Below are 27537 nucleotides of genomic sequence, written 5' to 3' on the forward strand. Positions count from 1 at the left end.
CTGTCTCTCTGTGTCTGCCTGTCTGTCTCTCTGCCTGTCTGTCTCTCTGTGTCTGTCTCTCTGCCTGTCTGTCTCTCTGCCTGTCTGTCTATCTGTGTCTGTCTCTCTGTGTCTGTCTCTCTGTGTCTGTCTCTCTGTGTCTGTCTCTCTGTGTCTGTCTCTCTGTCTGTCTGTCTCTCTGTGTCTGTCTCTCTGTGTCTGTCTCTCTGTGTCTGTCTCTCTGCCTGTCTGTCTCTCTGTGTCTGTCTCTCTGCCTGTCTGTCTCTCTGTGTCTGTCTCTCTGTGTCTGTCTCTCTGCCTGTATGTCTATCTGTGTCTGTCTCTCTGTGTCTGTCTCTCTGCCTGTCTGTCTCTCTGTGTCTGTCTCTCTGCCTGTCTGTCTCTCTGTGTCTGTCTCTCTGCCTGTCTGTCTCTCTGTGTCTGTCTCTCTGTGTCTGTCTCTCTGTGTCTGTCTCTCTGCCTGTCTGTCTCTCTGTGTCTGTCTATCTGTGTCTGTCTCTCTGCCTGTCTGTCTCTGCCTCTCTGTCTCTCTGTGTCTGTCTCTCTGGCTGTCTGTCTCTCTGTTTCTCTGTCTCTCTGCCTGTCTGTCTCTCTGTGTCTGTCTCTCTGTCTGTCTGTCTCTCTGTGTCTGTCTCTCTGTCTGTCTGTCTCTCTGTCTGTCTCTGCCTCTCTGTCTCTCTGTGTCTGTCTCTCTGGCTGTCTGTCTCTCTGTTTCTCTGTCTCTCTGCCTGTCTGTCTATCTGTGTCTGTCTCTCTGCCTGTCTGTCTCTCTGTGTCTGTCTCTCTGTCTGTCTGTCTCTCTGCCTGTCTCTCTGTGTCTGTCTCTCTGCCTGTCTCTCTGTGTCTGTCTCTCTGCCTGTCTGTCTCTCTGCCTGTCTGTCTCTCTGTGTCTGTCTCTCTGTCTGTCTGTCTATCTGTGTCTGTCTCTCTGCCTGTCTGTCTATCTGTGTCTGTCTCTCTGCCTGTCTGTCTCTCTGCCTGTCTGTCTCTCTGCCTGTCTGTCTCTCTGTTTCTCTGTCTCTCTGTGTCTGTCTCTCTGCCTGTCTGTCTATCTGTGTCTGTCTCTCTGCCTGTCTGTCTCTCTGCCTGTCTGTCTCTCTGCCTGTCTGTCTCTCTGTTTCTCTGTCTCTCTGTGTCTGTCTCTCTGCCTGTCTGTCTATCTGTGTCTGTCTCTCTGCCTGTCTGTCTATCTGTGTCTGTCTCTCTGCCTGTCTGTCTATCTGTGTCTGTCTCTCTGTCTGTCTGTCTCTCTGCCTGTCTGTCTATCTGTGTCTCTCTCTGCCTGTCTGTCTCTCTGCCTGTCTGTCTCTCTGTGTCTGTCTCTCTGCCTCTCTGTCTCTCTGCCTGTCTGTCTCTCTGGCTGTCTGTCTCTCTGTTTCTCTGTCTCTCTGTGTCTGTCTCTCTGCCTGTCTGTCTATCTGTGTCTGTCTCTCTGCCTGTCTGTCTATCTGTGTCTGTCTCTCTGCCTGTCTGTCTATCTGTGTCTGTCTCTCTGCCTGTCTGTCTATCTGTGTCTGTCTCTCTGCCTGTCTGTCTATCTGTGTCTGTCTCTCTGCCTGTCTGTCTCTCTGTCTGTCTGTCTCTCTGCCTGTCTGTCTCTCTGTGTCTGTCTCTCTGCCTGTCTGTCTATCTGTGTCTGTCTCTCTGCCTGTCTGTCTCTCTGTCTGTCTGTCTCTCTGTCTGTCTGTCTCTCTGTGTCTGTCTCTCTGCCTGTCTGTCTCTCTGCCTGTCTGTCTCTCTGGCTGTCTGTCTATCTGTGTCTGTCTCTCTGCCTGTCTGTCTATCTGTGTCTGTCTCTCTGCCTGTCTGTCTCTCTGTCTGTCTGTCTCTCTGCCTGTCTGTCTCTCTGTGTCTGTCTCTCTGCCTCTCTGTCTCTCTGTGTCTGTCTCTCTGGCTGTCTGTCTCTCTGTTTCTCTGTCTCTCTGTGTCTGTCTCTCTGCCTGTCTGTCTATCTGTGTCTGTCTCTCTGTGTCTGTCTCTCTGCCTGTCTGTCTCTCTGTGTCTGTCTCTCTGTGTCTGTCTCTCTGCCTGTCTGTCTCTCTGTGTCTGTCTCTCTGTTTCTCTGTTTCTCTGTGTCTGTCTCTCTGCCTGTCTGTCTATCTGTGTCTGTCTCTCTGTGTCTGTCTCTCTGCCTGTCTGTCTCTCTGTGTCTGTCTCTCTGTGTCTGTCTCTCTGCCTGTCTGTCTCTCTGTGTCTGTCTCTCTGTGTCTGTCTCTCTGCCTGTCTGTCTCTCTGTGTCTGTCTCTCTGTGTCTGTCTCTCTGCCTGTCTGTCTCTCTGTGTCTGTCTCTCTGTGTCTGTCTCTCTGTGTCTGTCTCTCTGTGTCTGTCTCTCTGTGTCTGTCTCTCTGTGTCTGTCTCTCTGTGTCTGTCTCTCTGTGTCTGTCTCTCTGTGTCTGTCTCTCTGTGTCTGTCTCTCTGCCTGTCTGTCTATCTGTGTCTGTCTCTCTGCCTGTCTGTCTCTCTGTGTCTGTCTCTCTGCCTGTCTGTCTATCTGTGTCTGTCTCTCTGTGTCTGTCTATCTGTGTCTGTCTCTCTGCCTGTCTGTCTATCTGTGTCTGTCTCTCTGCCTGTCTGTCTCTCTGTGTCTGTCTCTCTGTGTCCGTCTCTCTGTCTGTCTGTCTCTCTGTGTCTGTCTCTCTGCCTGTCTGTCTCTCTGTGTCTGTCTCTCTGTGTCTGTCTCTCTGCCTGTCTGTCTCTCTGTGTCTGTCTCTCTGCCTGTCTGTCTATCTGTGTCAGTCTCTCTGCCTGTCTGTCTCTCTGTGTCTGTCTCTCTGCCTGTCTGTCTCTCTGTGTCTGTCTCTCTGCCTGTCTGTCTCTCTGTGTCTGTCTCTCTGTGTCTGTCTCTCTGTGTCTGTCTCTCTGCCTGTCTGTCTCTCTGTGTCTGTCTCTCTGCCTGTCTGTCTCTCTGTGTCTGTCTCTCTGCCTGTCTGTCTCTCTGTGTCTGTCTCTCTGTGTCTGTCTCTCTGTGTCTGTCTCTCTGCCTGTCTGTCTATCTGTGTCTGTCTCTCTGCCTGTCTGTCTCTCTGTGTCTGTCTCTCTGCCTGTCTGTCTCTCTGTGTCTGTCTGTCTGCCTTTCTGTCTCTCTGTGTCTGTCTATCTGTGTCTGTCTCTCTGCCTGTCTGTCTCTCTGTGTCTGTCTCTCTGCCTGTCTGTCTCTCTGTGTCTGTCTATCTGTGTCTGTCTCTCTGCCTGTCTGTCTATCTGTGTCTGTCTATCTGCCTGTCTGTCTCTCTGTGTCTGTCTCTCTGCCTGTCTGTCTCTCTGTGTCTGTCTCTCTGCCTGTCTGTCTCTCTGTGTCTGTCTATCTGTGTCTGTCTCTCTGCCTGTCTGTCTATCTGTGTCTGTCTATCTGTGTCTGTCTCTCTGCCTGTCTGTCTATCTGTGTCTGTCTCTCTGTGTCTGTCTCTCTGCCTGTCTGTCTCTCTGTGTCTGTCTCTCTGCCTGTCTGTCTATCTGTGTCTGTCTCTCTGCCTGTCTGTCTCTCTGCCTGTCTGTCTCTCTGTGTCTGTCTCTCTGCCTGTCTGTCTATCTGTGTCTGTCTCTCTGCCTGTCTGTCTCTCTGTGTCTGTCTCTCTGTGTCTGTCTCTCTGTGTGTCTGTCTCTCTGTGTCTGTCCCTCTGCCTGTCTGTCTCTCTGTCTGTCTGTCTCTCTGTCTGTCTGTCTCTCTGCCTGTCTGTCTCTCTGTCTGTCTCTCTGCCTGTCTGTCTCTCTCTGTCTGTCTCTCTGCCTGTCTGTCTCTCTGTGTCTGTCTCTCTGTCTGTCTGTCTCTCTGTGTCTGTCTCTCTGCCTGTCTGTCTCTACTGCCTGTCTGTCTCTCTGTGTCTGTCTCTGTGTCTGTCTCTCTGCCTGTCTGTCTAGCTCTGTCTGTCTCTCTGCCTGTCTGTCTCTCTGTGTCTGCCTCTCTGTCTGTCTGTCTCTCTGTGTCTGTCTCTCTGCCTGTCTGTCTCTCTGTGTCTGTATCTCTGTGTCTGTCTCTCTGCCTGTCTGTCTCTCTGTGTCTGTCTCTCTGCCTATCTGTCTCTCTGTGTCTGTCTCTCTGTGTCTGTCTCTCTGTCTCTGTCTCTCTGCCTGTCTGTCTCTCTGTCTGTCTGTCTCTCTGCCTGTCTGTCTGTCTGTCTCTCTGTCTCTCTGCCTGCCTGTCTGTTTGTCTGTCTGTCTGTCTTGTCTCTCTCTCTGTCTGTCTGTCTCTCTGCCTGTCTGTCTCTCTGTGTCTGTCTCTCTGCCTGTCTGTCTCTCTGTGTCTGTCTCTCTGTGTCTGTCTCTCTGTCTGTCTGTCTCTCTGCCTGTCTGTCCATCTGTGTCTGTCTCTCTGCCTGTCTGTCTCTCTGTGTCTGTCTATCTGTGTCTGTCTCTCTGCCTGTCTGTCTCTCTGCCTATCTGTCTCTCTGTTTCTCTGTCTCTCTGTGTCTGTCTCTCTGCCTGTCTGTCTATCTGTGTCTGTCTCTCTGCCTGTCTGTCTCTCTCTCAGGATACAATGATGAGTAAATGTATTGTGTTTTGCAGGTGGCACTGTTGGCTCAGCAGCTGACGCTGGTAAGTATAAAATCTGATTCTACAAGGACTGAGTTTTAGAACTGATGTCACAAGGTTGACGATACATGTACAGTTCTCCCCGGTTAACGTCACTACCGTTTAAGGTCACACCTCTGATAACATCAATCAGGGTGTTGGTCCCGACCTAAAGCCTTCTTTGTATGACTAAGAAAACCTCGCTTAGCGTGACCTCGGATACAAGAACACCTCTTTTTAGGTGACCCCCGTTCTGGTCTCTAAATGCAGAAGACCACCGCTTAAGATCAAGCGAAACTGAAACTGAAAAAAATCTCCCAATTTTGCGGCCTTGACAGAGTTTTTTTTTTTCTCCATAGGACATCAAAAGAGAAGTGACGCACAAATGTAAACGTCATTAGATTATTTGGCCCGATTATTTTACTGTCTCTCTGTGTCTGTCTCTCTGTCTGTCTGTCTCTCTGTGTCTGTCTCTCTGCCTGTCTGTCTCTATGTGTCTGTCTCTGTGTCTGTCTCTCTGCCTGTCTGTCTCTCTCTGTCTGTCTCTCTGTCTGTCTCTCTGCCTGTCTGTCTCTCTCTGTCTGTCTCTCTCTCTGTGTCTGTCTCTCTGCCTGTCTGTCTCTCTGCCTGTCTGTCTCTCTGTGTCTGTCTCTCTGTGTCTGTCTCTCTGCCTGTCTGTCTATCTGTGTCTGTCTCTCTGCCTGTCTGTCTATCTGTGTCTGTCTCTCTGCCTGTCTGTCTATCTGCCTGTCTGTCTCTCTGTGTCTGTCTCTCTGTGTCTGTCTATCTGCCTGTCTGTCTCTCTGTGTCTGTCTATCTGTGTCTGTCTCTCTGCCTGTCTGTCTATCTGCCTGTCTGTCTCTCTGCCTGTCTGTCTCTCTGTGTCTGTCTCTCTGTGTCTGTCTCTGTGTCTGTCCCTCTGCCTGTCTGTCTCTCTGCCTGTCTGTCTCTCTGTGTCTGTCTCTCTGTGTCTGTCTCTCTGTGTCTGTCTCTCTGCCTGTCTGTCTCTCTGCCTGTCTGTCTGTGTCTGTCTCTCTGCCTGTCTGTCTCTCTGTGTCTGTCTCTCTGCCTGTCTGTCTCTCTGTGTCTGTCTCTCTGTGTCTGACTCTCTGCCTGTCTGTCTCTCTGTCTGTCTGTCTCTCTGCCTGTCTGTCTCTCTGTGTCTGTCTCTCTGCCTGTCTGTCTCTCTCTGTCTGTCTCTGTGTCTGTCCCTCTGCCTGTCTGTCTCTCTGTGTCTGTCTCTCTGCCTGTCTGTCTCTCTGTGTCTGTCTCTCTGCCTGTCTGTCTCTCTGCCTGTCTGTCTCTCTGTGTCTGTCTCTCTGCCTGTCTGTCTCTCTGTGTCTGTCTCTCTGCCTGTCTGTCTCTCTGTGTCTGTCTCTCTCTGTCTGTCTCTGTGTCTGTCCCTCTGCCTGTCTGTCTCTCTGCCTGTCTGTCTCTCTGTCTGTCTGTCTCTCTGCCTGTCTGTCTCTCTGTCTGTCTGTCTCTCTGTGTCTGTCTCTCTGCCTGTCTGTCTCTCTGCCTGTCTGTCTATCTGCCTGTCTGTCTCTCTGTCTGTCTGTCTCTCTGTGTCTGTCTCTCTGCCTGTCTGTCTCTCTGCCTGTCTGTCTATCTGTGTCTGTCTCTCTGTGTCTGTCTCTCTGTGTCTGTCTCTCTGCCTGTCTGTCTCTCTGTGTCTGTCTCTCTGTCTGTCTGTCTCTCTGTGTCTGTCTCTCTGTGTCTGTCTCTCTGTGTCTGTCTCTCTGCCTGTCTGTCTCTCTGTGTCTGTCTCTCTGCCTGTCTGTCTCTCTGTGTCTGTCTCTCTGTGTCTGTCTCTCTGCCTGTCTGTCTATCTGTGTCTGTCTCTCTGTGTATGTCTCTCTGTGTCTGTCTCTCTGCCTGTCTGTCTCTCTGTGTCTGTCTCTCTGCCTGTCTGTCTATCTGTGTCTGTCTCTCTGTGTATGTCTCTCTGTGTCTGTCTCTCTGCCTGTCTGTCTCTCTGTGTCTGTCTCTCTGTGTCTGTCTTTCTGCCTGTCTGTCTATCTGTGTCTGTCTCTCTGTGTCTGTCTCTCTGTGTCTGTCTCTCTGTGTCTGTCTCTCTGTGTCTGTCTCTCTGTGTCTGTCTCTCTGTGTCTGTCTCTCTGTGTCTGTCTCTCTGTGTCTGTCTATCTGTGTCTGTCTCTCTGCCTGTCTGTCTATCTGTGTCTGTCTCTCTGCCTGTCTGTCTCTCTGTGTCTGTCTCTCTGCCTGTCTGTCTATCTGTGTCTGTCTCTCTGTGTCTGTCTATCTGTGTCTGTCTCTCTGCCTGTCTGTCTATCTGTGTCTGTCTCTCTGCCTGTCTGTCTCTCTGTGTCTGTCTCTCTGTGTCCGTCTCTCTGTCTGTCTGTCTCTCTGTGTCTGTCTCTCTGCCTGTCTGTCTCTCTGTGTCTGTCTCTCTGTGTCTGTCTCTCTGCCTGTCTGTCTCTCTGTGTCTGTCTCTCTGCCTGTCTGTCTATCTGTGTCTGTCTCTCTGCCTGTCTGTCTCTCTGTGTCTGTCTCTCTGCCTGTCTGTCTCTCTGTGTCTGTCTCTCTGCCTGTCTGTCTCTCTGTGTCTGTCTCTCTGTGTCTGTCTCTCTGTGTCTGTCTCTCTGCCTGTCTGTCTCTCTGTGTCTGACTCTCTGCCTGTCTGTCTCTCTGTGTCTGTCTCTCTGCCTGTCTGTCTCTCTGTGTCTGTCTCTCTGTGTCTGTCTCTCTGTGTCTGTCTCTCTGCCTGTCTGTCTATCTGTGTCTGTCTCTCTGTGTGTCTGTCTCTCTGTGTCTGTCCCTCTGCCTGTCTGTCTCTCTGTGTCTGTCTCTCTGCCTGTCTGTCTCTCTGTGTCTGTCTATCTGTGTCTGTCTCTCTGCCTGTCTGTCTCTGTCTGTCTCTCTGCCTGTCTGTCTCTCTGTGTCTGTCTATCTGTGTCTGTCTCTCTGCCTGTCTGTCTATCTGTGTCTGTCTATCTGCCTGTCTGTCTCTCTGTGTCTGTCTCTCTGCCTGTCTGTCTCTCTGTGTCTGTCTCTCTGCCTGTCTGTCTCTCTGTGTCTGTCTATCTGTGTCTGTCTCTCTGCCTGTCTGTCTATCTGTGTCTGTCTATCTGTGTCTGTCTCTCTGCCTGTCTGTCTATCTGTGTCTGTCTCTCTGTGTCTGTCTCTCTGCCTGTCTGTCTCTCTGTGTCTGTCTCTCTGCCTGTCTGTCTATCTGTGTCTGTCTCTCTGCCTGTCTGTCTCTCTGCCTGTCTGTCTATCTGTGTCTGTCTCTCTGCCTGTCTGTCTATCTGTGTCTGTCTCTCTGCCTGTCTGTCTCTCTGTGTCTGTCTCTCTGTGTCTGTCTCTCTGCCTGTCTGTCTCTCTGTGTCTGTCTCTCTGCCTGTCTGTCTCTCTGTCTGTCTGTCTCTCTGTGTCTGTCTCTCTGTCTGTCTGTCTCTCTGTCTGTCTGTCTCTCTGCCTGTCTGTCTCTCTGTCTGTCTCTCTGCCTGTCTGTCTCTCTCTGTCTGTCTCTCTGCCTGTCTGTCTCTCTGTGTCTGTCTCTCTGTCTGTCTGTCTCTCTGTGTCTGTCTCTCTGCCTGTCTGTCTCTCTGCCTGTCTGTCTCTCTGTGTCTGTCTCTCTGTCTGTCTGTCTCTCTGTGTCTGTCTCTCTGCCTGTCTGTCTCTCTGTGTCTGTATCTCTGTGTCTGTCTCTCTGCCTGTCTGTCTCTCTGTGTCTGTCTCTCTGCCTATCTGTCTCTCTGTGTCTGTCTCTCTGTGTCTGTCTCTCTGTCTGTCTGTCTCTCTGCCTGTCTGTCTCTCTGTCTGTCTGTCTCTCTGCCTGTCTGTCTCTCTGTCTGTCTGTCTCTCTGCCTGTCTGTCTCTCTGTCTGTCTGTCTCTCTGCCTGTCTGTCTCTCTGTCTGTCTGTCTCTCTGCCTGTCTGTCTCTCTGTGTCTGTCTCTCTGCCTGTCTGTCTCTCTGTGTCTGTCTCTCTGTGTCTGTCTCTCTGTCTGTCTGTCTCTCTGCCTGTCTGTCCATCTGTGTCTGTCTCTCTGCCTGTCTGTCTCTCTGTGTCTGTCTATCTGTGTCTGTCTCTCTGCCTGACTGTCTCTCTGCCTATCTGTCTCTCTGTTTCTCTGTCTCTCTGTGTCTGTCTCTCTGCCTGTCTGTCTATCTGTGTCTGTCTCTCTGCCTGTCTGTCTCTCTCTCAGGATACAATGATGAGTAAATGTATTGTGTTTTGCAGGTGGCACTGTTGGCTCAGCAGCTGACGCTGGTAAGTATAAAATCTGATTCTACAAGGACTGAGTTTTAGAACTGATGTCACAAGGTTGACGATACATGTACAGTTCTCCCCGGTTAACGTCACTACCGTTTAAGGTCACACCTCTGATAACATCAATCAGGGTGTTGGTCCCGACCTAAAGCCTTCTTTGTATGACTAAGAAAACCTCGCTTAGCGTGACCTCGGATACAAGAACACCTCTTTTTAGGTGACCCCCGTTCTGGTCTCTAAATGCAGAAGACCACCGCTTAAGATCAAGCGAAACTGAAACTGAAAAAAATCTCCCAATTTTGCGGCCTTGACAGAGTTTTTTTTTTCTCCATAGGACATCAAAAGAGAAGTGACGCACAAATGTAAACGTCATTAGATTATTTGGCCCGATTATTTTACTGTCTCTCTGTGTCTGTCTCTCTGTCTGTCTGTCTCTCTGTGTCTGTCTCTCTGCCTGTCTGTCTCTATGTGTCTGTCTCTGTGTCTGTCTCTCTGCCTGTCTGTCTCTCTCTGTCTGTCTCTCTGTCTGTCTCTCTGCCTGTCTGTCTCTCTCTGTCTGTCTCTCTCTCTGTGTCTGTCTCTCTGCCTGTCTGTCTCTCTGTGTCTGTCTCTCTGTCTGTCTGTCTCTCTGTGTCTGTCTCTCTGCCTGTCTGTCTCTCTGTGTCTGTCTCTCTGCCTGTCTGTCTATCTGTGTCTGTCTCTCTGCCTGTCTGTCTATCTGCCTGTCTGTCTCTCTGTGTATGTCTCTCTGTGTCTGTCTATCTGCCTGTCTGTCTCTCTGTGTCTGTCTATCTGTGTCTGTCTCTCTGCCTGTCTGTCTATCTGCCTGTCTGTCTCTCTGCCTGTCTGTCTCTCTGGTGTCTGTCACACTGTGTCTGTCTCTCTGTTACTGTCCCTCTGTGTCTGTCTCTCTGTCTGTCTGTCTCTTTGCCTGTCTGTCTCCTCTGTCTCGTCTGTCTCCTCTGTCTGTCTCTCTGTTACTGTCCCTCTGTGTCTGTCTCTCTTTCTGTCTGTCTCTCTGTGTCTGTCTCTCTGTGTCTGTCTCTGTGTCTGTCTCTCTGTGTCTGTCTCTCTGTCTGTCTGTCTCTTTGCCTGTCTGTCTCTCTGCCTGTCTGTCTCTCTCTGTCTCTCTCTCTGCCTGTCTGTCTCTCTGCCTGTCTGTCTCTCTGTGTCTGTCTCTCTGTGTCTGTCTCTGTGTCTGTCCCTCTGCCTGTCTGTCTCTCTGCCTGTCTGTCTCTCTGCCTGTCTGTCTCTCTGCCTGTCTGTCTCTCTGCCTGTCTGTCTCTCTGCCTGTCTGTCTCTCTGCCTGTCTGTCCCTCTGCCTGTCTGTCTCTCTGCCTGTCTGTCTCTCTGCCTGTCTGTCTCTCTGTGTCTGTCCCTCTGCCTGTCTGTCTCTCTGTGTCTGTCTCTCTGCCTGTCTGTCTCTCTGTGTCTGTCTCTCTGCCTGTCTGTCTCTCTGCATGTCTGTCTATCTGTGTCTGTCTCTGTGTCTGTCTCTCTGCCTGTCTGTCTCTCTGCCTGTCTGTCTCTCTGCCTGTCTGTCTCTCTGTGTCTGTCTCTCTGTGTCTGTCTCTCTGCCTGTCTGTCTCTCTCTGTCTGTCTCTCTGTGTCTGTCTCTCTGCCTGTCTGTCTCTCTGTGTCTGTCTCTCTGCCTGTCTGTCTCTCTGTGTCTGTCTCTCTGCCTGTCTGTCTCTCTGTGTCTGTCTCTCTGCCTGTCTGTCTCTCTGTGTCTGTCTCTCTGTGTCTGTCTCTCTGCCTGTCTGTCTCTCTGTGTCTGTCTCTCTGTCTGTCTGTCTCTGTGTCTGTCTCTCTGCCTGTCTGTCTCTCTGTGTCTGTCTCTCTGCCTGTCTGTCTCTCTGTGTGTCTGTCTCTCTGTGTCTGTCCCTCTGCCTGTCTGTCTCTCTGTGTCTGTCTCTCTGCCTGTCTGTCTCTCTGTGTCTGTCTCTCTGCCTGTCTGTCTCTCTGTGTCTGTCTATCTGTGTCTGTCTCTCTGTGTCTGTCTATCTGCCTGTCTGTCTCTCTGTGTCTGTCTATCTGTGTCTGTCTCTCTGCCTGTCTGTCTATCTGCCTGTCTGTCTCTCTGTGTCTGTCCCTCTGCCTGTCTGTCTCTCTGTGTCTGTCCCTCTGCCTGTCTCTCTCTCTATGTCTGTCTGTCTGTGTCTGTCTCTCTGTGTCTGTCTGTCTGTGTCTGTCTCTCTGTGTCTGTCTCTCTGTGTCTGTCTCTCTGTGTCTGTCTGTCTGTGTCTGTCTCTCTGTGTCTGTCTCTCTGTGTCTGTCTCTCTGTGTCTGTCTCTCTGCCTGTCTGTCTCTCTGCCTGTCTGTCTGTGTCTGTCTCTCTGTGTCTGTCTCTCTGCCTGTCTGTCTATCTGTGTCTGTCTCTCTGCCTGTCTGTCTCTCTGCCTGTCTGTCTCTCTGTGTCTGTCTCTCTGCCTGTCTGTCTCTCTGCCTGTCTGTCTGTGTCTGTCTCTCTGTGTCTGTCTCTCTGTGTCTGTCTCTCTGCCTGTCTGTCTCTCTGCCTGTCTGTCTCTCTGTGTCTGTCCCTCTGCCTGTCTGTCTCTCTGTGTCTGTCTCTCTCTGTCTGTCTCTCTGTGTCTGTCTCTCTGTGTCTGTCTCTCTGTGTCTGTCCCTCTGCCTGTCTGTCTCTCTGCCTGTCTGTCTCTCTGCCTGTCTGTCTCTCTGTGTCTGTCTCTCTGCCTGTCTGTCTCTCTGTGTCTGTCTCTCTGCATGTCTGTCTATCTGTGTCTGTCTCTGTGTCTGTCTCTCTGCCTGTCTGTCTCTCTGCCTGTCTGTCTCTCTGTGTCTGTCTCTCTGCCTGTCTGTCTCTCTGTGTCTGTCTCTCTGTGTCTGTCTGTCTGTGTCTGTCTCTCTGTGTCTGTCTCTCTGTGTCTGTCTCTCTGCCTGTCTGTCTCTCTGTGTCTGTCTCTCTGTGTCTGTCTGTCTGTGTCTGTCTCTCTGTGTCTGTCTCTCTGTGTCTGTCTGTCTGTGTCTGTCTCTCTGCCTGTCTGTCTATCTGTGTCTGTCTCTCTGTGTCTGTCTGTCTGTGTCTGTCTCTCTGCCTGTCTGTCTCTCTGTGTCTGTCTCTCTGCCTGTCTGTCTCTCTGTGTCTGTCTCTCTGCCTGTCTGTCTCTCTGTCTGTCTGTCTCTCTGTGTCTGTCCCTGTGTCTGTCTCTCTGTGTCTGTCTCTCTGTGTCTGTCTCTCTGTGTCTGTCTCTCTGCCTGTCTGTCTCTCTGTGTCTGTCTCTCTGCCTGTCTGTCTCTCTGTGTCTGTCCCTCTGCCTGTCTGTCTCTCTGTGTCTGTCTCTCTGCCTGTCTGTCTCTCTGTGTCTGTCTCTCTGCCTGTCTGTCTATCTGTGTCTGTCTCTCTGTCTGTCTGTCTCTCTGTGTCTGTCTCTCTGCCTGTCTGTCTCTCTGTGTCTGTCTCTCTGTCTGTCTGTCTCTGTGTCTGTCTCTCTGCCTGTCTGTCTCTCTGTGTCTGTCTCTCTGCCTGTCTGTCTCTCTGTGTCTGTCTCTCTGTCTGTCTGTCTCTCTGCCTGTCTCTCTGTGTCTGTCTCTCTGCCTGTCTGTCTCTCTGTCTGTCTGTCTCTCTGCCTGTCTGTCTCTCTGTGTCTGTCTCTCTGCCTGTCTGTCTATCTGCCTGTCTGTCTCTCTGTGTCTGTCTCTCTCTGTCTGTCTCTCTGCCTGTCTGTCTCTCTGTGTCTGTCTCTCTCTGTCTGTCCCTCTGCCTGTCTGTCTCTCTGTGTCTGTCCCTCTGCCTGTCTGTCTCTCTGTGTCTGTCTCTCTGCCTGTCTGTCTCTCTGTGTCTGTCTCTCTGCCTGTCTGTATCTCTGTGTCTGTCTCTCTCTGTCTGTCTCTCTGCCTGTCTGTCTCTCTGTGTCTGTCTCTCTGTGTCTGTCTCTCTGTCTGTCTGTCTCTCTGTGTCTGTCTCTCTGCCTGTCTGTCTATCTGTGTCTGTCTCTCTGCCTGTCTGTCTCTCTGTGTCTGTCTCTCTGTGTCTGTCTCTCTGCCTGTCTGTCTCTCTGTGTCTGTCTATCTGTGTCTGTCTCTCTGTGTCTGTATCTCTGTGTCTGTCTCTCTGCCTGTCTGTCTCTCTGTGTCTGTCTCTCTGTGTCTGTCTCTCTGTCTGTCTGTCTCTCTGCCAGTCTGTCTCTCTGTCTCTCTGCCTGTCTGTCTCTCTGTCTGTCTGTCTCTCTGCCTGTCTGTCTGTCTGTCTCTCTGTCTGTCTGTCTCTCTGTGTCTGTCTCTCTGTGTCTGTCTCTCTGCCTGTCTGTCTGCCTGTCTGTCTATCTGTGCCTGTCTCTCTGTGTCTGTCTCTCTGCCTGTCTGTCTATCTGTGTCTGTCTCTCTGCCTGTCTGTCTCTCTGTGTCTGTCTCTCTGCCTGTCTGTCTCTCTGTGTCTGTCTCTCTGCCTGTCTGTCTCTCTGCCTGTCTGTCTCTCTGCCTGTCTGTCTGTGTCTGTCTCTCTGTCTGTCTGTCTCTCTGTGTCTGTCTCTCTGCCTGTCTGTCTCTCTGTGTCTGTCTCTCTGTCTGTCTCTCTGCCTGTCTGTCTCTCTCTGTCTGTCTCTCTGCCTGTCTGTCTCTCTGTGTCTGTCTCTCTGTCTGTCTGTCTCTCTGTGTCTGTCTCTCTGTGTCTGTCTCTCTGTGTCTGTCTCTGTGTCTGTCTCTCTGCCTGTCTGTCTCTCTCTGTCTGTCTCTCTGCCTGTCTGTCTCTCTGTGCCTGTCTCTCTGTCTGTCTGTCTCTCTGTGTCTGTCTCTCTGCCTGTCTGTCTATCTGTGTCTGTCTCTCTGCTTGTCTGTCTCTCTGTGTCTGTATCTCTGTGTCTGTCTCTCTGCCTGTCTGTCTCTCTGTGTCTGTCTCTCTGCCTGTCTGTCTCTCTGTGTCTGTCTCTCTGTGTCTGTCTCACTGTATGTCTGTCTGTCTGTCTGTCTGTCTGTCTGTCTGTCTCTCTGCCTGTATCTCTGCCTGTATCTCTGACTGTCTATCTGTCTCTCTGTGTCTGTCTGTCTGTCTGTCTGTCTGTCTGTCTGTCTCTCTGTGTCTGTCTCTCTGCCTGTCTGTCTCTCTGTGTCTGTCTTTCTGTGTCTGTCTCTCTGTCTGTCTGTCTCTCTGCCTGTCTGTCCATCTGTGTCTGTCTCTCTGCCTGTCTGTCTCTCTGTGTCTGTCTATCTGTGTCTGTCTCTCTGCCTGTCTGTCTCTCTGCCTATCTGTCTCTCTGTTTCTCTGTCTCTCTGTGTCTGTCTCTCTGCCTGTCTGTCTATCTGTGTCTGTCTGTCTGCCTGTCTGTCTCTCTCTCAGGATACAATGATGAGTAAATGTATTGTATTTTGCAGGTGGCACTGTTGGCTCAGCAGCTGACGCTGGTAAGTATAAAATCTGATTCTACAAGGACTGAGTTTTAGAACTGATGTCACAAGGTTGACGATACATGTACAGTTCTCCTCGGTTAACGTCACTACCGTTTAAGGTCACACCTCTGATAACATCAATCAGGGTGTTGGTCCCGACCTAAAGCCTTCTTTGTATGACTAAGAAAACCTCGCTTAGCGTGACCTCGGATACAAGAACACCTCTTTTTAGGTGACCCCCGTTCTGGTCTCTAAATGCAGAAGACCACCGCTTAAGATCAAGCGAAACTGAAACTGAAAAAAATCTCCCAATTTTGCGGCCTTGACAGAGTTTATTTTTCTCCATATGACATCAAAAGAGAAGTGACGCACAAATGTAAACGTCATCAGATTATTTGGCCCGATTATTTTACCCCAAAGAGAAGGATAAGGAAATCTTTCGCAAATAAAACTTGGAAAATAGTTCCCGCCAAAAAAGTCGCTGAACCAATCAAATTGCCAACGGAAACCACTTTGACAGAGTTCTGCAGAGGCATGAGGCTAGAATTGACCTCATGTTGTAATCCATGAGGGCCTCAAAGGGGGGGTATCATCACGATCACGGGAAGGGAAATTTTAGCTTTCACGATCACAGTTACCTTGATTTTTGTTTTCACGATCACGAACACCTTGACGAATAGAGGATCATAGAGTGATACAGCTGTGAAAAATGTACGTTGAAAATAAAATGCTTTGCAATAATGCCCATCACGATCACGAAAACAAATGACGATCATGATCACGAGACTTGATTTTTTTGTCATCACGGATCACGGGCAAAGTCCCATCACGATCACAGAAATGGAAATTTCGGCAATCACGGTCACAGAAAGGTCAAAAATCGCCAATCACGATCACGATTTTAAACCCTTTGGGGCCCTCATCCATGTCATAAGCGATATTTGAGTAGTGCCAATTTTAGGCCAAAATAAAAGACATTGTTGAAGATTTGAGATATTTGGAAGCTCGCTCGCTCTCTCTCTCTCTCTCTCTTTCGTTCCCCCTCTCTCTCTTCTCTCATGGTCTCTGTTTCTGTCTGTCTGTCTGTCTGTCTCTCAGTCTCCGACCCCTCTCCTCTCTCTCTTTCTCTCTATCTTTGCCCCTCTGGCCATCTCTCTCTCTTCTATCATGTCTCTTTCTCTCTCTCAGCCTCCAACCTCTCTCTCTCTCTCTTCCTTTCAATCGCCCCCCCTTACTCTCTCTCTCTCTCGACTGATCTCCCTCTTTTTAACTCTATGTCTCTCTCTCCGTCTCCTCTCTTTATCTCTGTCTGTCATGATCAGTTTGTCTGTGTCTCTCCTCTCTTTCTATGTCTGTCTGTCTTACCTCACCTCCTCTCTCTCTCTCTCCCTCTCCTTCTCTCTTTCTCTCTCTCCCTCTCTCTCTCCATCTCATTCTCTCTCCCTCTCTCACTCCCCCCCCCTCTCTCTCTCACTCTCTTTCTCCGTCTCTCTCTCTCTCTCTCTTTCTCTCTCTTCCTCTCTCTCTCTCTCTCTCTATCTCACTCTCTCTCTCTCCCTCACACTCTCTCTCTCTCTCTCTCTCTCTCTCTCTCTGTCTCTCTCCTCTCTCTCTCTCTCTATCTCACTCTCTCTCTCTCTCACTCTCTCTCTCTCTCTCTCTCTCTCTCTCTCTCTCTCTCTCTCTCTCTCTCTCTCTCTCTCTCTCTCTCTCTCACTTCCTTATTCTTGTTCTTCTTCTTGTTCATCTTCTTCGTCACCAAGGCAAAGAGGGCCAGTAAAGTCACGCTCCTTTCTCCATTGCAGTGTGCGAAGACAAGAATGAGAACTGCGCCGACTGGGCTGATTTCGACCAGTGTGACATAAACCCCGGGTATATGCACACGTACTGCAAGAAGTCGTGCAATACATGCTGAACGTCGCGACTTTAACAACCCTAACACCACGCATCTATACTACAACACGTACCAACAAAAATGTAGACATACACTAGCGAGAAATCCCTACCTTCATACTTAAAAGCTGCAAAAAATTCACCGCTTTCAGAACCCTACGCATTCACCGCTTTCAGAACCCTTCGAAAAGATAAAAAAAAAAAAAATTAAAAAAAATCACTTTTCTAAAGATGTATTCCCTTTGTGAGAGTGATGACAGTTGTGCTGAGGTTTAAATATAATAAGACCATCCGTCTGCTTGGACACACACCACGGATCAGCAGACTGGATGCTCTTGTGCGGAGTAGGAGCTTGTCGCTGGATTTGTTTCCAGATTAACATCGGTGTCATTTAAGAAATCAATTGGGCAAAACATCTTCCGACTCACAAAAACACAACAAACAAAAAACACATCTTCCGCCTCACAAAAACACATCAAACAAAAACCACATCTTCCGACTCACAAAAACACATCAAACAAAAACCACATCTTCCGACTCACAAAAACACATCAAACAAAAACACATCTTCCGACTCACAAAAACACATCAAACAAAAACCACATCTTCCGACTCACAAAAACACATCAAACAAAAACCACATCTTCCGACTCACAAAAACACATCAAACAAAAACCACATCTTCCGACTCACAAAAACACATCAAACAAAAACCACATCTTCCGACTCACAAAAACACATCAAACAAAAACCACATCTTCCGACTCACAAAAACACATCAAACAAAAACCACATCTTCCGACTCACCAAAACACATCAAGCAAAAACCACATCTTCCGACTCACAAAAACACATCAAACAAAAACCACATCTTCCGACTCACAAAAACACATCAAACAAAAACCACATCTTCCGACTCACAAAAACACATCAAACAAAAACCACATCTTCCGACTCACCAAAACACAACAAACAAAAACCACATCTTCCGACTCACAAAAACACATCAAACAAAAACCACATCTTCCGACTCACAAAAACACATCAAACAAAAACCACATCTTCCGACTCACAAAAACACATCAAACAAAAACCACATCTTCCGACTCACAAAAACACATCAAACAAAAACCACATCTTCCGACTCACAAAAACACATCAAACAAAAACCACATCTTCCGACTCACAAAAACACATCAAACAAAAACCACATCTTCCGACTCACCAAAACACATCAAGCAAAAACCACATCTTCCGACTCACAAAAACACATCAAACAAAAACCACATCTTCCGACTCACAAAAACACATCAAACAAAAACCACATCTTCCGACTCACAAAAACACATCAAACAAAAACCACATCTTCCGACTCACCAAAACACAACAAACAAAAACCACATCTTCCGACTCACAAAAACACATCAAACAAAAAACAAGTCGCGTAAGGCGAAATTACAACATTTAGTCAAGCTGTGGAACTCACAGAATGAAACTGAACGCACTGCATTTTTTCACAATGACCGTAGTCCGCTGCTCGTGCTAAACGCAGTGAAACTGACGAGACTGTTTCGCGCGGTAGTGGTTTCGCTGTGCTGCATAGCACGCTTTTCTGTACCTCTCTTCGTTTTATTTTAACTTTCTGAGCGTGTTTTTAATCCAAACATATCATATCTACATGTATATGTTTTTGGAATCAGGAACCGACAAGGATTCAGATGATATTGTTTCTAAATCGATTTCGAAAATTTAATTTTGATCATAATTTTTATATTTTTATTTTTCAGAGCTTGTTTTTAATCCGAATGTAACATATTTATATGTTTTTGGAATCAGAAAATGACAAAAAATAAGATGAATGTAAATTTGGATGTTTTTTTTTTTATTTTTATTTTTTTTAACAATTTTCAAATCTTTAATGACCAAAGTCATTAATTAACTTTTAAGCCTCCAAGCTGAAATGCAATACCGAAGTCCGGCTTTCGTCGAAGATTGCTTGGCCAAAATGTCAATCAATTTGATTGAAAAATGAGGGTGTGACAGTGCCGCCTCATCTTTTATAAAAAACCGGATATGACGTCATCAAAGACATTTATCGAAAAAATGATAAAAACGTCCGGGGATATCATTCCCAGGAACTCTCATGTGAAATTTCATAAAGATCGGTCCAGTAGTTTAGTCTGAATCGCTCTACACACACACACACAGACAGACACACACACACACACATACACCACGACCCTCGTCTCGATTCCCCCTCTATGTTAAAACATTTAGTCAAAACTTGACTAAATGTAAAAACCACAACTTCCGACTCACAAAAACACAAAAAACAAAAACCACAACTTCCGACTCACAAAAACACAAAAAACACAACTTTCGACTCACACAAGTTCACGTCACATACTGTCCATGAAGGGACGTTAAACACCAAATAACCAACACAAAGTCGAGGTACGCCAAGAACACTTACATGTGCAGTTTCCCCATCTGTGAACACCACATTGTACATACTTCTTCATTAAATTATTGATTCTACAGAGAGTTCAAAACTCAAGAGTTATTTTTGCACCAAAGCAGCGTATTACAGTGTAGTATATTTTAGCGTACTCTAAATAGCATAGATGTCAACCAGTAGAACGTGGAGCGAGACTTACTAATGGTCTTGTGTATAATTATCAGCCCGGACAACATTTTGAGATGTTCTGAAACAGCTTTCCAAGTTCAAATAAAAAGAAATAATAACATGACTTATCTTGAAATAATTGTGTGTGTGTGTGTGTGTGTGTGTGTGTGTGTGTGTGTGTGTGCGAGAGAGGGTGTGCGTGTGCGATTGTGTGTGTGGGTGTGTTTGTGTGTGCGAGTGTGTGGTACTGGCGTTAATGTTGTTGTAAACAATAGTTTCCCCTCTTCTGTGCATGTCTTTCTTGCTGCCTCTGTATCTGTCACTCACAAACACACAGCTGCACCACACCTCCCCTGGAGTTACGTTTCCTGGAGAAATCCATGGACTAAACTTAACTCGCTTCAACGTGGCATTCACATTCGCCACAACGACAAAGACATTATCTGTTGACAGAATTCTGTTTCAACTTTGTACTTGACAACCCATGCTGATTTCATCCGGATTGTTCCGTGGACAATTCGCATGTCATATATGCCTGACATTTCGGAATGCGGAAGACGGCGGGCATGTCAGAAACATATTATTAACCTTTACAAAGACATGTCAACTTTGCAGTACGGCTCATCCTGCGACTGATGGGTACAATGGCCTTTGCATTTGGTTGGGAAAAAAAACGCAGCAAGAAAAAGAAAGAACAAGAAAAAAAATGAAATAGCGTACATAAGAACGGAATACAAGCGAAACAAATTATCTATATATATATATATACGACTTGTGTGTGTGTGTGTATGGGTGTGTGTGTGTGTGTGTGTGTGTGTGTGTGTGTGTGTGTGTGTGTGTGTGTGTGTGTGTGTGTCTGTGTCTGTGTGTGTGTGTGTGTGTGTGTTCGCGATGCACGGCCAAAGTTCTCGATGGATCTGCTTCAAATTTGGTGGGCATACTCAGGTAGACCCCGGACACAACCTGGTCGATGATAATTTTCAACACGTGCTCTCAGCGCGCAGCGCTGAACCGATTTTGGTTTTCTGTTCATCTTCCCAGATCCATTCCCAGTAACTCTTCCTTATCTTCTCCAGTGTTTTGCGTTTATCTCCCTTCCTTCGTGTGGCGTCAATCCATATTCCCGTTACTATTTTTAGAAGGTCACTGTCCACAACGCTTTCATCCCGGCGAAGCCGGATATTCCCGTTACTGTTTTTAGAAGGTCACTGTCCACAACGCTTTCATCCCGGCAAAGCCGGGTATTCCTCTACTACTTCTACCTGGCTTGGGTATTCGGCTCTACCTCTTCCCGGCGAAGCCGGATATCATTCGACTCTACTTCTTCCCGGCGAAGCCGGATACCCGGCGAAGCGGGTATTCATTCTAGTATAAAATATGCTACAAAAACTGCAATGAAAGGGGTCTTGAAACAAAAAAATGTATTAATTAAAAAACAAATTTAAACAAAAGGCAGAATTAAACTTAAGGAAACAAATGTAAACCAAAATAAAACAAAGCACATAAACACATACACAAATAAACACATAAACACACACACACACACACACACACATACACACACTCAGACACACACACACACACACACACACTCAGACACACACACAATCAGACACACAGACACACACACACACACACAAACAAACACACACACACACACACACACACACATCTTACCCACATTTTTTTTTAAACTCAAAAACTGAAACTAAAAGATCTTTTTCAATCCAAAACTGAAATACACCAAATTATAATAGAATAAAAATGGAATCACACAAATGGAAACAAACATAAATGACAAATAAAAACATAATAAAACAAAACACATGCACACGAAACCAACGACACAATTAAAAGAAACAGACAGATACAAATGAAAAGCAATCAAAAACTGTAAAATACATTGAATCACAAAGACGAATGGGAAACAACTATAAGATGGAGTCTACAATAGCTGAGCCTAGCCGAAGAAAATCATAAGCATATTGACACTTATGAATAGATGGATGCATGGATGGATGGATGAATAGGTGAATGGTTGGGGGTTGAATTGATAGGTGGGTGGCTTGTTGGATGAATAGCTGGATGGGTCAGTAAGAAGTCACTTTGTACGGGTAACGGCACCATGACGAAGACAATTTTAATCAAAACAGAAGAGGAATAATACACAAACTAGTAAACGTAATTCATCCTCCGGAGGATCATACATTGGGTTTCTGAAAACCATACCATTGCAAATAATGAAAACTAAAAATGCCTCAAAACTTCCTGTCGCAACAATACGTAACATACACTTTGATAAAGACATAAACGTCCAAATCTGAACTTTAACAAGTTTCTCACTTTCGAAACAATATTTTACAAAAGGTATTGGAGTCATCACATTTCCTATCATGTCAGCACCTGCGCAGAACATTATTCGTTGTTTTCTTCTTCGAAACAATAAACTTGCTTGCTCATACGAGTTCTCTCCTTTCGCCACCAGGGGGAGTGCCAAGCTGCAAACGACAGAACAATTCGGATGATTTCCCTGACCCTAAGCATGTTCCTCAAACAAGCAAGACAGTTTGTTTTTACCCCAGCAGTCCTTCAGCGCCATAAGCAAATCACGTGGTTCTGATTTAATTGCCCAGACGATGTTTGGTCAGAATAATAAACGATTGCCATTTTGGTTTCCGTCGCGTTTGCGTTTGTTTGATCAAGTGTTTTGTCAGACAAGTTGTCTGTCATTGGTTATCGTGAAAGCCTACTGGCTCTGTGCCATGGATTTAAAGGCAGGAACGGTGTCTCTCTGCCTTCTTTGGCTTTCGTGATATTGACCTGCCAATATCTGGGTTTGCTCCGGGCTATGAAGTGTTGTTAAAGAAAGGCGGCAGAAAGAAAAGAAGAAAGAAAGGAAGAAAGAAGGAAATAAAGAAAGAGAGAAGGAACGAAAGTTCCTTAAACACGAGAGTATATTATTTTTTAGTCTTTTGGACATTCATGCGTTATCTCTCTGACTGCAGTTACAAGAGCAGCGTGCTATGGGTCGCACATGCGTTATCTCTCTGACTGCAGTTACAAGAGCAGCGTGCTATGGGTCGCACAAAAAGCAAACCTACTTGTGTTATCCCTCACAAGATACAAGATACAAGATACAAGATATTTATTCACCAATTTTGCAAAAGGATTTCATCTTGACACGGCACGGTAAAAATAAAATAAAAACCAACCAGACACATATGCAGACACACATCACCATGCATGCATACATACGTACATTACACTGTCATGCACACACAGACACAACTCACACACACACACACACACACACACACACACACACACACACACACACACACACACACACAATTATTTACATTCTCACACATAACCAGCCACATATCTACATCACAAATTCACATCGTCGCCTTGTAAACGTAAAAACCATATCAGTTTAAAAGGGGTGCCAGTAATATCAATACAACATTAGTGAATACTAGAACAATACCTAAAATTTATAATCCATTTAAAAGTAAGTAGTACACGTAATTATTATCATATAGTCAGATCATCACATAAAATTATATAATCATGATCTAGCCAGTTAGACAGTTTAAAACAACAGTATTAACAGACTATCACAGATCTACTCAAGCACCTGAACTTAGAGTCGCATTGCACAAAACTACTACCATCACAGAACTACTCCAGCACCTAAAAAATAAGGACCATTCCACATATTTCCACTATCACAAGTTATGAGAACAGTAATGGAATGCAGTGAAAGGACTAAGTAACAAAAGAACCCCCCCCCCCCCCCCCAATCCTATAACTACAGTATATTACAACGTCTTCACTACAGGAGTTGTCAGTACAGCATGGGGGATGAAGCTAGAGCGAAAGCGACTAGTTCTGGCTTTCAAAGCTCTGTAGCGCCTACCAGATGGAAGAGGCTCGAAGAAGTGGTTTGCCGGGTGGGAGGGGTCGCGAACAGTCTTTCCTGCTTTTCGACCTGAGCGCAACTCAAAGATAGAGGCAACGGAAGGGAAGTCACATCCCGCGATTTTGGAGGCTGTCCGCACAATGCTCTCCAGTAGCTGTTTCTCTTTCTCAGTGGTGCTGCCATACCAGACCGTGATAGAAAAACACAGGGTGGTCTCAACGACTGCGCGATAGAACTGCGCCATGATTTGCTGTGACATACGGAACTTGTGCAACTGTCTCAGGAAGTGCAGCCGCTGCTGGCACTTCTTAATGATGGACGTGGTGTTCCCGTCCCATTTCAGGTCTTCAGAGATCAGTGTGCCGAGAAATTTGAATGAAGAGACCTGTTCTACAGCTTCCCCATTTATTTCAAGGGGCAAGATGGGGTCTTTCTTTCGTCGAGGGTCGATAACGACTTCTTTTGTTTTAAGAACGTTTAGCTCGAGATCATTTTCAGAGCACCACTCAACCACTCTTTGAACCTCCCCCCGGTAAGCGTCCTCATTGGAGTCAGAAATCAGGCCTTCAATGGTGGTGTCGTCTGAGAATTTGATTATGTATGTGGATGGGTGAGCGGAGGTGCAGTCGTTGGTGAAAAGGGTGAAGAGTAGAGGGGACAGAACACAACCCTGCGGGGCACCAGTGTTTAAAGTGAGTGAGGCAGAGAGTGAGTTGTTGAGTCGGACGACCTGAGGACGGTCAAGCAAGAAGTCTAGAAGCCAGTGGCAGAGAGAGAGAGGGACATCGAGACCAATAATAATAATAATAATAATGGAAACTTATAGAGCGCTTACCTAGAAGCTCTAAGCGCTTTACAATGACATTGCTATACACATGTACAAAACCAAAATACAGCATTAATACACAAAAAGAACAGGAGTACAAAAGCAAATTCATCGTTTAAATCCATGCAGTCGCAAACAAACACACGCGTGCGCACGCACATACGCGTGCGCATACACACACACATGCTATGACCACACACATTCACAGATACACACAGACACACAGACACACGTTCACACACACACACACACACACACGCACACAAACACACACACACGCATACAGACAGGCGCACACACATACATACAACACATACACATGCACTCACACATGAATACTAATATACCTACACAATCTGCTTGTGGAGGAGCTTGTGAGGGATGATCGTGTTGAATGCGGAGGAATAATCGATGAACAACATTCTAGCGTAGGTGCGAGGGTTCTCAAGGTGCTGCAAGACAAAATGAAGACCCATGGCGACGGCATCATCGACGGACCTGTTGGCTTGGTAAGCAAACTGGAGTGGGTCAGACAGGTGACCCGTGAAAGCCCGCAGGTGCCGCAGAATCAACCGCTCCAGGACCTTCATGATGACAGATGTCAGTGCCACAGGGCGGAAGTCATTCAGCTGAGTTACCTTGGGCTTTTTGGGGACTGGGACAATTACTGAAGACTTGAAGCACCGTGGCACAGACATCTGCTGCACAGAAGTGTTAAAAATGTCAGTAACAAGAAGGGCAAAGCCCATACGACTCACATGCTTGACCTTGACCTTTCATGACATCATACACTAAGAACTGCTTTACACATTTTTCCTACCAAAATGCATGTGACCTTGACCCAAGGTCAAGGTCATCCAAGGTCATGCAACACAAAGCTGTTAATTCAAGACATAGGAAGTACAATGGTGCTTATTGGCTCTTTCTACCATGAGATATGGTCACTTTTAGTGGTTCACTACCTTATTTTGGTCACATTTCATAAGGGTCAAAGTGACCTTGACCTTGATCATATGTGACAAAATGTGTCTCATGATGAAAGCATAACATGTGCCCCACATAATTTTTAAGTTTGAAACAGTTATCTTCCATAGTTCAGGGTCAAGGTCACTTCAAAATATGTATACAATCCAACTTTGAAGAGCTCCTGTGACCTTGACCTTGAAGCAAGGTAAACCAAACTGGTATCAAAAGATGGGGCTTACTTTGCCCTATATATCATATATAGGTGAGGTATTCAATCTCAAAAACTTCAGAGAAAATGTGAAAAATGTGAAAAATAGTTGTTTTTTAGACAACATTTATGGCCCCTGCGACCTTGACCTTGAAGCAAGGTCAAGATGCTATGTATGTTTTTTGGGGCCTTGTCATCATACACCATCTTGCCAAATTTGGTACTGATAGACTGAATAGTGTCCAAGAAATATCCAACGTTAAAGTTTTCCGGACGGCCGGACGGACGGACGTCCGGACGGACGTCCGGACGGACGGACGGACGGACGGACGGACGACTCGGGTGAGTACATAGACTCACTTTTGCTTCGCATGTGAGTCAAAAACAGGCGCGAGCTGGTCAGCACAGGACCTCAAGGTCGATGTTGAGACAAGGTCAGGACCAGAAGCCTTTCTCGCAAGCAAAACGCAAGTTTACCATACACTAATCTCTCGTCCACACAGAACGATTTTGTTGTGTGACTTGGAATAATAGGCCGTAAAAAGTAGGATATGCGCCGAAATGGCTGCGATCTGCTGGTCGATGTGAATGCGTGATGTATTGTGTAAAAAAATCCATCTCGCACGGCATAAATAGATCCCTGCGCCTTGAGTCCGAGTCTGGAGATACGCGCGCGATATAAGACTTCATATTACATAACATATAACATAACGTATGGTTTCTCCGTCCTTTAGCAACCAAAACTCATCAGTTTACCATAATTATATAGATATCTCATGGTCCCACAACTTTTTTCAGGCATGCTTTATCCGTCCTATCTAACCACCAAAACACATTAGTTTATCATATAAACAGATCCATGATGGACACAAAATGGACACAAAAAACGAGACACCCTACGTGCTTTATCCCCCTATCTTGCAAAAAAAGAAAAGTAGAAAAATGTCCTACTGAAGCTCGACATCGAACTCAATTAGCGAGCAGTACTCTTCGCAACGTGACACCGAAGAAGGAGGGGAACTGGAGCAGACCAAAGATCTACGCTCTTCGTAGTGTAGTCAAGTGGCGTATCCAGTCTTTTTGTGTAATTATCTCCTGCCCGACTCAGTTGCCTCCCCTGTCTATTATCTTCCCCTGACCCAAGTTGTGTCTCCCGCTAGGAGTATTGTGTGTTTACTATCGTAGGGAAGACTCTTGACCGGATTCCTTTCCAACCTCTTATCTCAGATTAAGGTGGTCGTTATGTAATGTGCCGCCAGACTGTCTGGGTATCGTTGGACGGCGTTTTGTCAAGTGGGTGTAATTTCTTTTGACAGGGTACAATCATTGAAGATGCCAGGTCATGGCTTGGAGGTTTTAGTCTCTTACCCCTCTCCCCCTTCTTTGTAACTGGTTGTAATATAATGAGCCTTATCCGGTGTGCGTAATATTTCCGGTGCGTGACACCGTCACGGCTTCATGCCTCGGTAACGATCCCTTTTCATTGGGCAGGCAATCTTAAGTAGAACGCCCCCCGTTGTCTGACACCGGGAAATATTACGCACACCGGATAAGGCTCATTATATTACAACCAGTTACAAAGAAGGGGGAGAGGGGTAAGAGACTAAAACCTCCAAGCCACCCTGTCAAAAGAAGTGACACCCACTTGACAAAACGCCGTCCAACGATACCCAGACAGTCTGGCGGCACATTACATAACGACCACCTTAATCTGAGATAAGAGGTTGGAAAGGAATCCGGTCAAGAGTCTTCCCTACGATAGTAAACACACAATACTCCTAGCGGGAGACACAACTTGGGTCAGGGGAAGATAATAGACAGGGGAGGCAACTGAGTCGGGCAGGAGATAATTACACAAAAAGACTGGATACGCCACTTGACTACAGTAGCGTAGCGTACAAGATCTTTGAGCAGACTTCCAGGTTTTGACCTACTGACCTACTTCCTCTTCTGATCCCCAGCGAGAGAGTGTGCTAATTACGGGAAGCAACTGCATGCTCCACGTCCGCTGGCAGCTGGTACGGATATTATCACGCCGTAGACGGTGGCTGGTACGGATATTATCACGCCGTAGACGGTGGCTGGTACGGATATTATCACGCCGTAGACGGTGGCTGGTACGGATATTATCACGCCGTAGACGGTGGCTGGTACGGATATTATCACGCCGTAGACGGTGGCTGGTACGGATATTATCACGCCGTAGACGGTGGCTGGTACGGATATTATCACGCCGTAGACGGTGGCTGGTACGGATATTATCACGCCGTAGACGGTGGCTGGTACGGATATTATCACGCCGTAGACGGTGGCTGGTACGGATATTATCACGCCGTAGACGGTGGCTGGTACGGATATTATCACGCCGTAGACGGTGGCTGGTACGGATATTATCACGCCGTAGACGGTGGCTGGTACGGATATTATCACGCCGTAGACGGTGGCTGGTACGGATATTATCACGCCGTAGACGGTGGCTGGTACGGATATTATCACGCCGTAGACGGTGGCTGGTACGGATATTATCACGCCGTAGACGGTGGCTGCACGGGGAATTACCTCCGCACTAACTTACACTGCTGAAGAGCAACACGCAGGGTGAGTTTCTGCACAAAATCGTCTCTGTTTTCTCCAAAATGACATATCATCCCATTACTGGCGTTTGTACTTCGACCTAAGGTGTTATAGCATCCCATCATCGATTTTATTCTTTTCTTCGATGCATTTGTTAACGTTGAGCTTCGATTATTTATGCTTTTCTTGCAAAGTTTGCGTAAATTCTGACTTCCCACAGTTATTACGGAAAATCAAGGTTATCAATCAAACTGCAGTCTATTGGAATATCATTATTGTTTATTACACCGCTGAGGCTTATTCGTCTCGTGTGTGATACAGGAATCTCTCTCTCTCTCTCTCTCTCTCTCTCTCTCTCTCTCTCTCTCTCTCTCTCTCTCTCTCCTCTGCGCATGCGTGGGCTAGTTAACAGGTGCTTACTTTGCTCTGAT

At 47.0% G+C, this 27537-nt stretch overlaps 1 protein-coding gene and 1 long non-coding RNA gene across 2 annotated transcripts in view; one reads left to right on the forward strand and one right to left on the reverse strand.

The window, feature by feature from the left end:
• The window catches only part of LOC138980552 (uncharacterized), a 58765-nt gene extending 40034 nt beyond the window's left edge, over positions 1-18731 (forward strand). Inside the window, exons 11-13 of the mRNA XM_070353439.1 lie at positions 8716-8745; positions 14074-14103; positions 15894-18731. Coding sequence (XP_070209540.1) covers positions 8716-8745; positions 14074-14103; positions 15894-16003 — 170 coding nt within the window. The 3' untranslated portion in view covers positions 16004-18731. The remainder of the gene's footprint in view (positions 1-8715; positions 8746-14073; positions 14104-15893) is intronic.
• The window catches only part of LOC138980558 (uncharacterized), a 401185-nt gene that overhangs the window by 168792 nt on the left and 204856 nt on the right, over positions 1-27537 (reverse strand). The gene's annotated exons all lie outside the window — the stretch shown is intronic.

Source organism: Littorina saxatilis, linkage group LG11 (assembly GCF_037325665.1).
Source record: "Littorina saxatilis isolate snail1 linkage group LG11, US_GU_Lsax_2.0, whole genome shotgun sequence".
In the NCBI taxonomy this organism is placed as follows: domain Eukaryota; kingdom Metazoa; phylum Mollusca; class Gastropoda; order Littorinimorpha; family Littorinidae; genus Littorina; species Littorina saxatilis.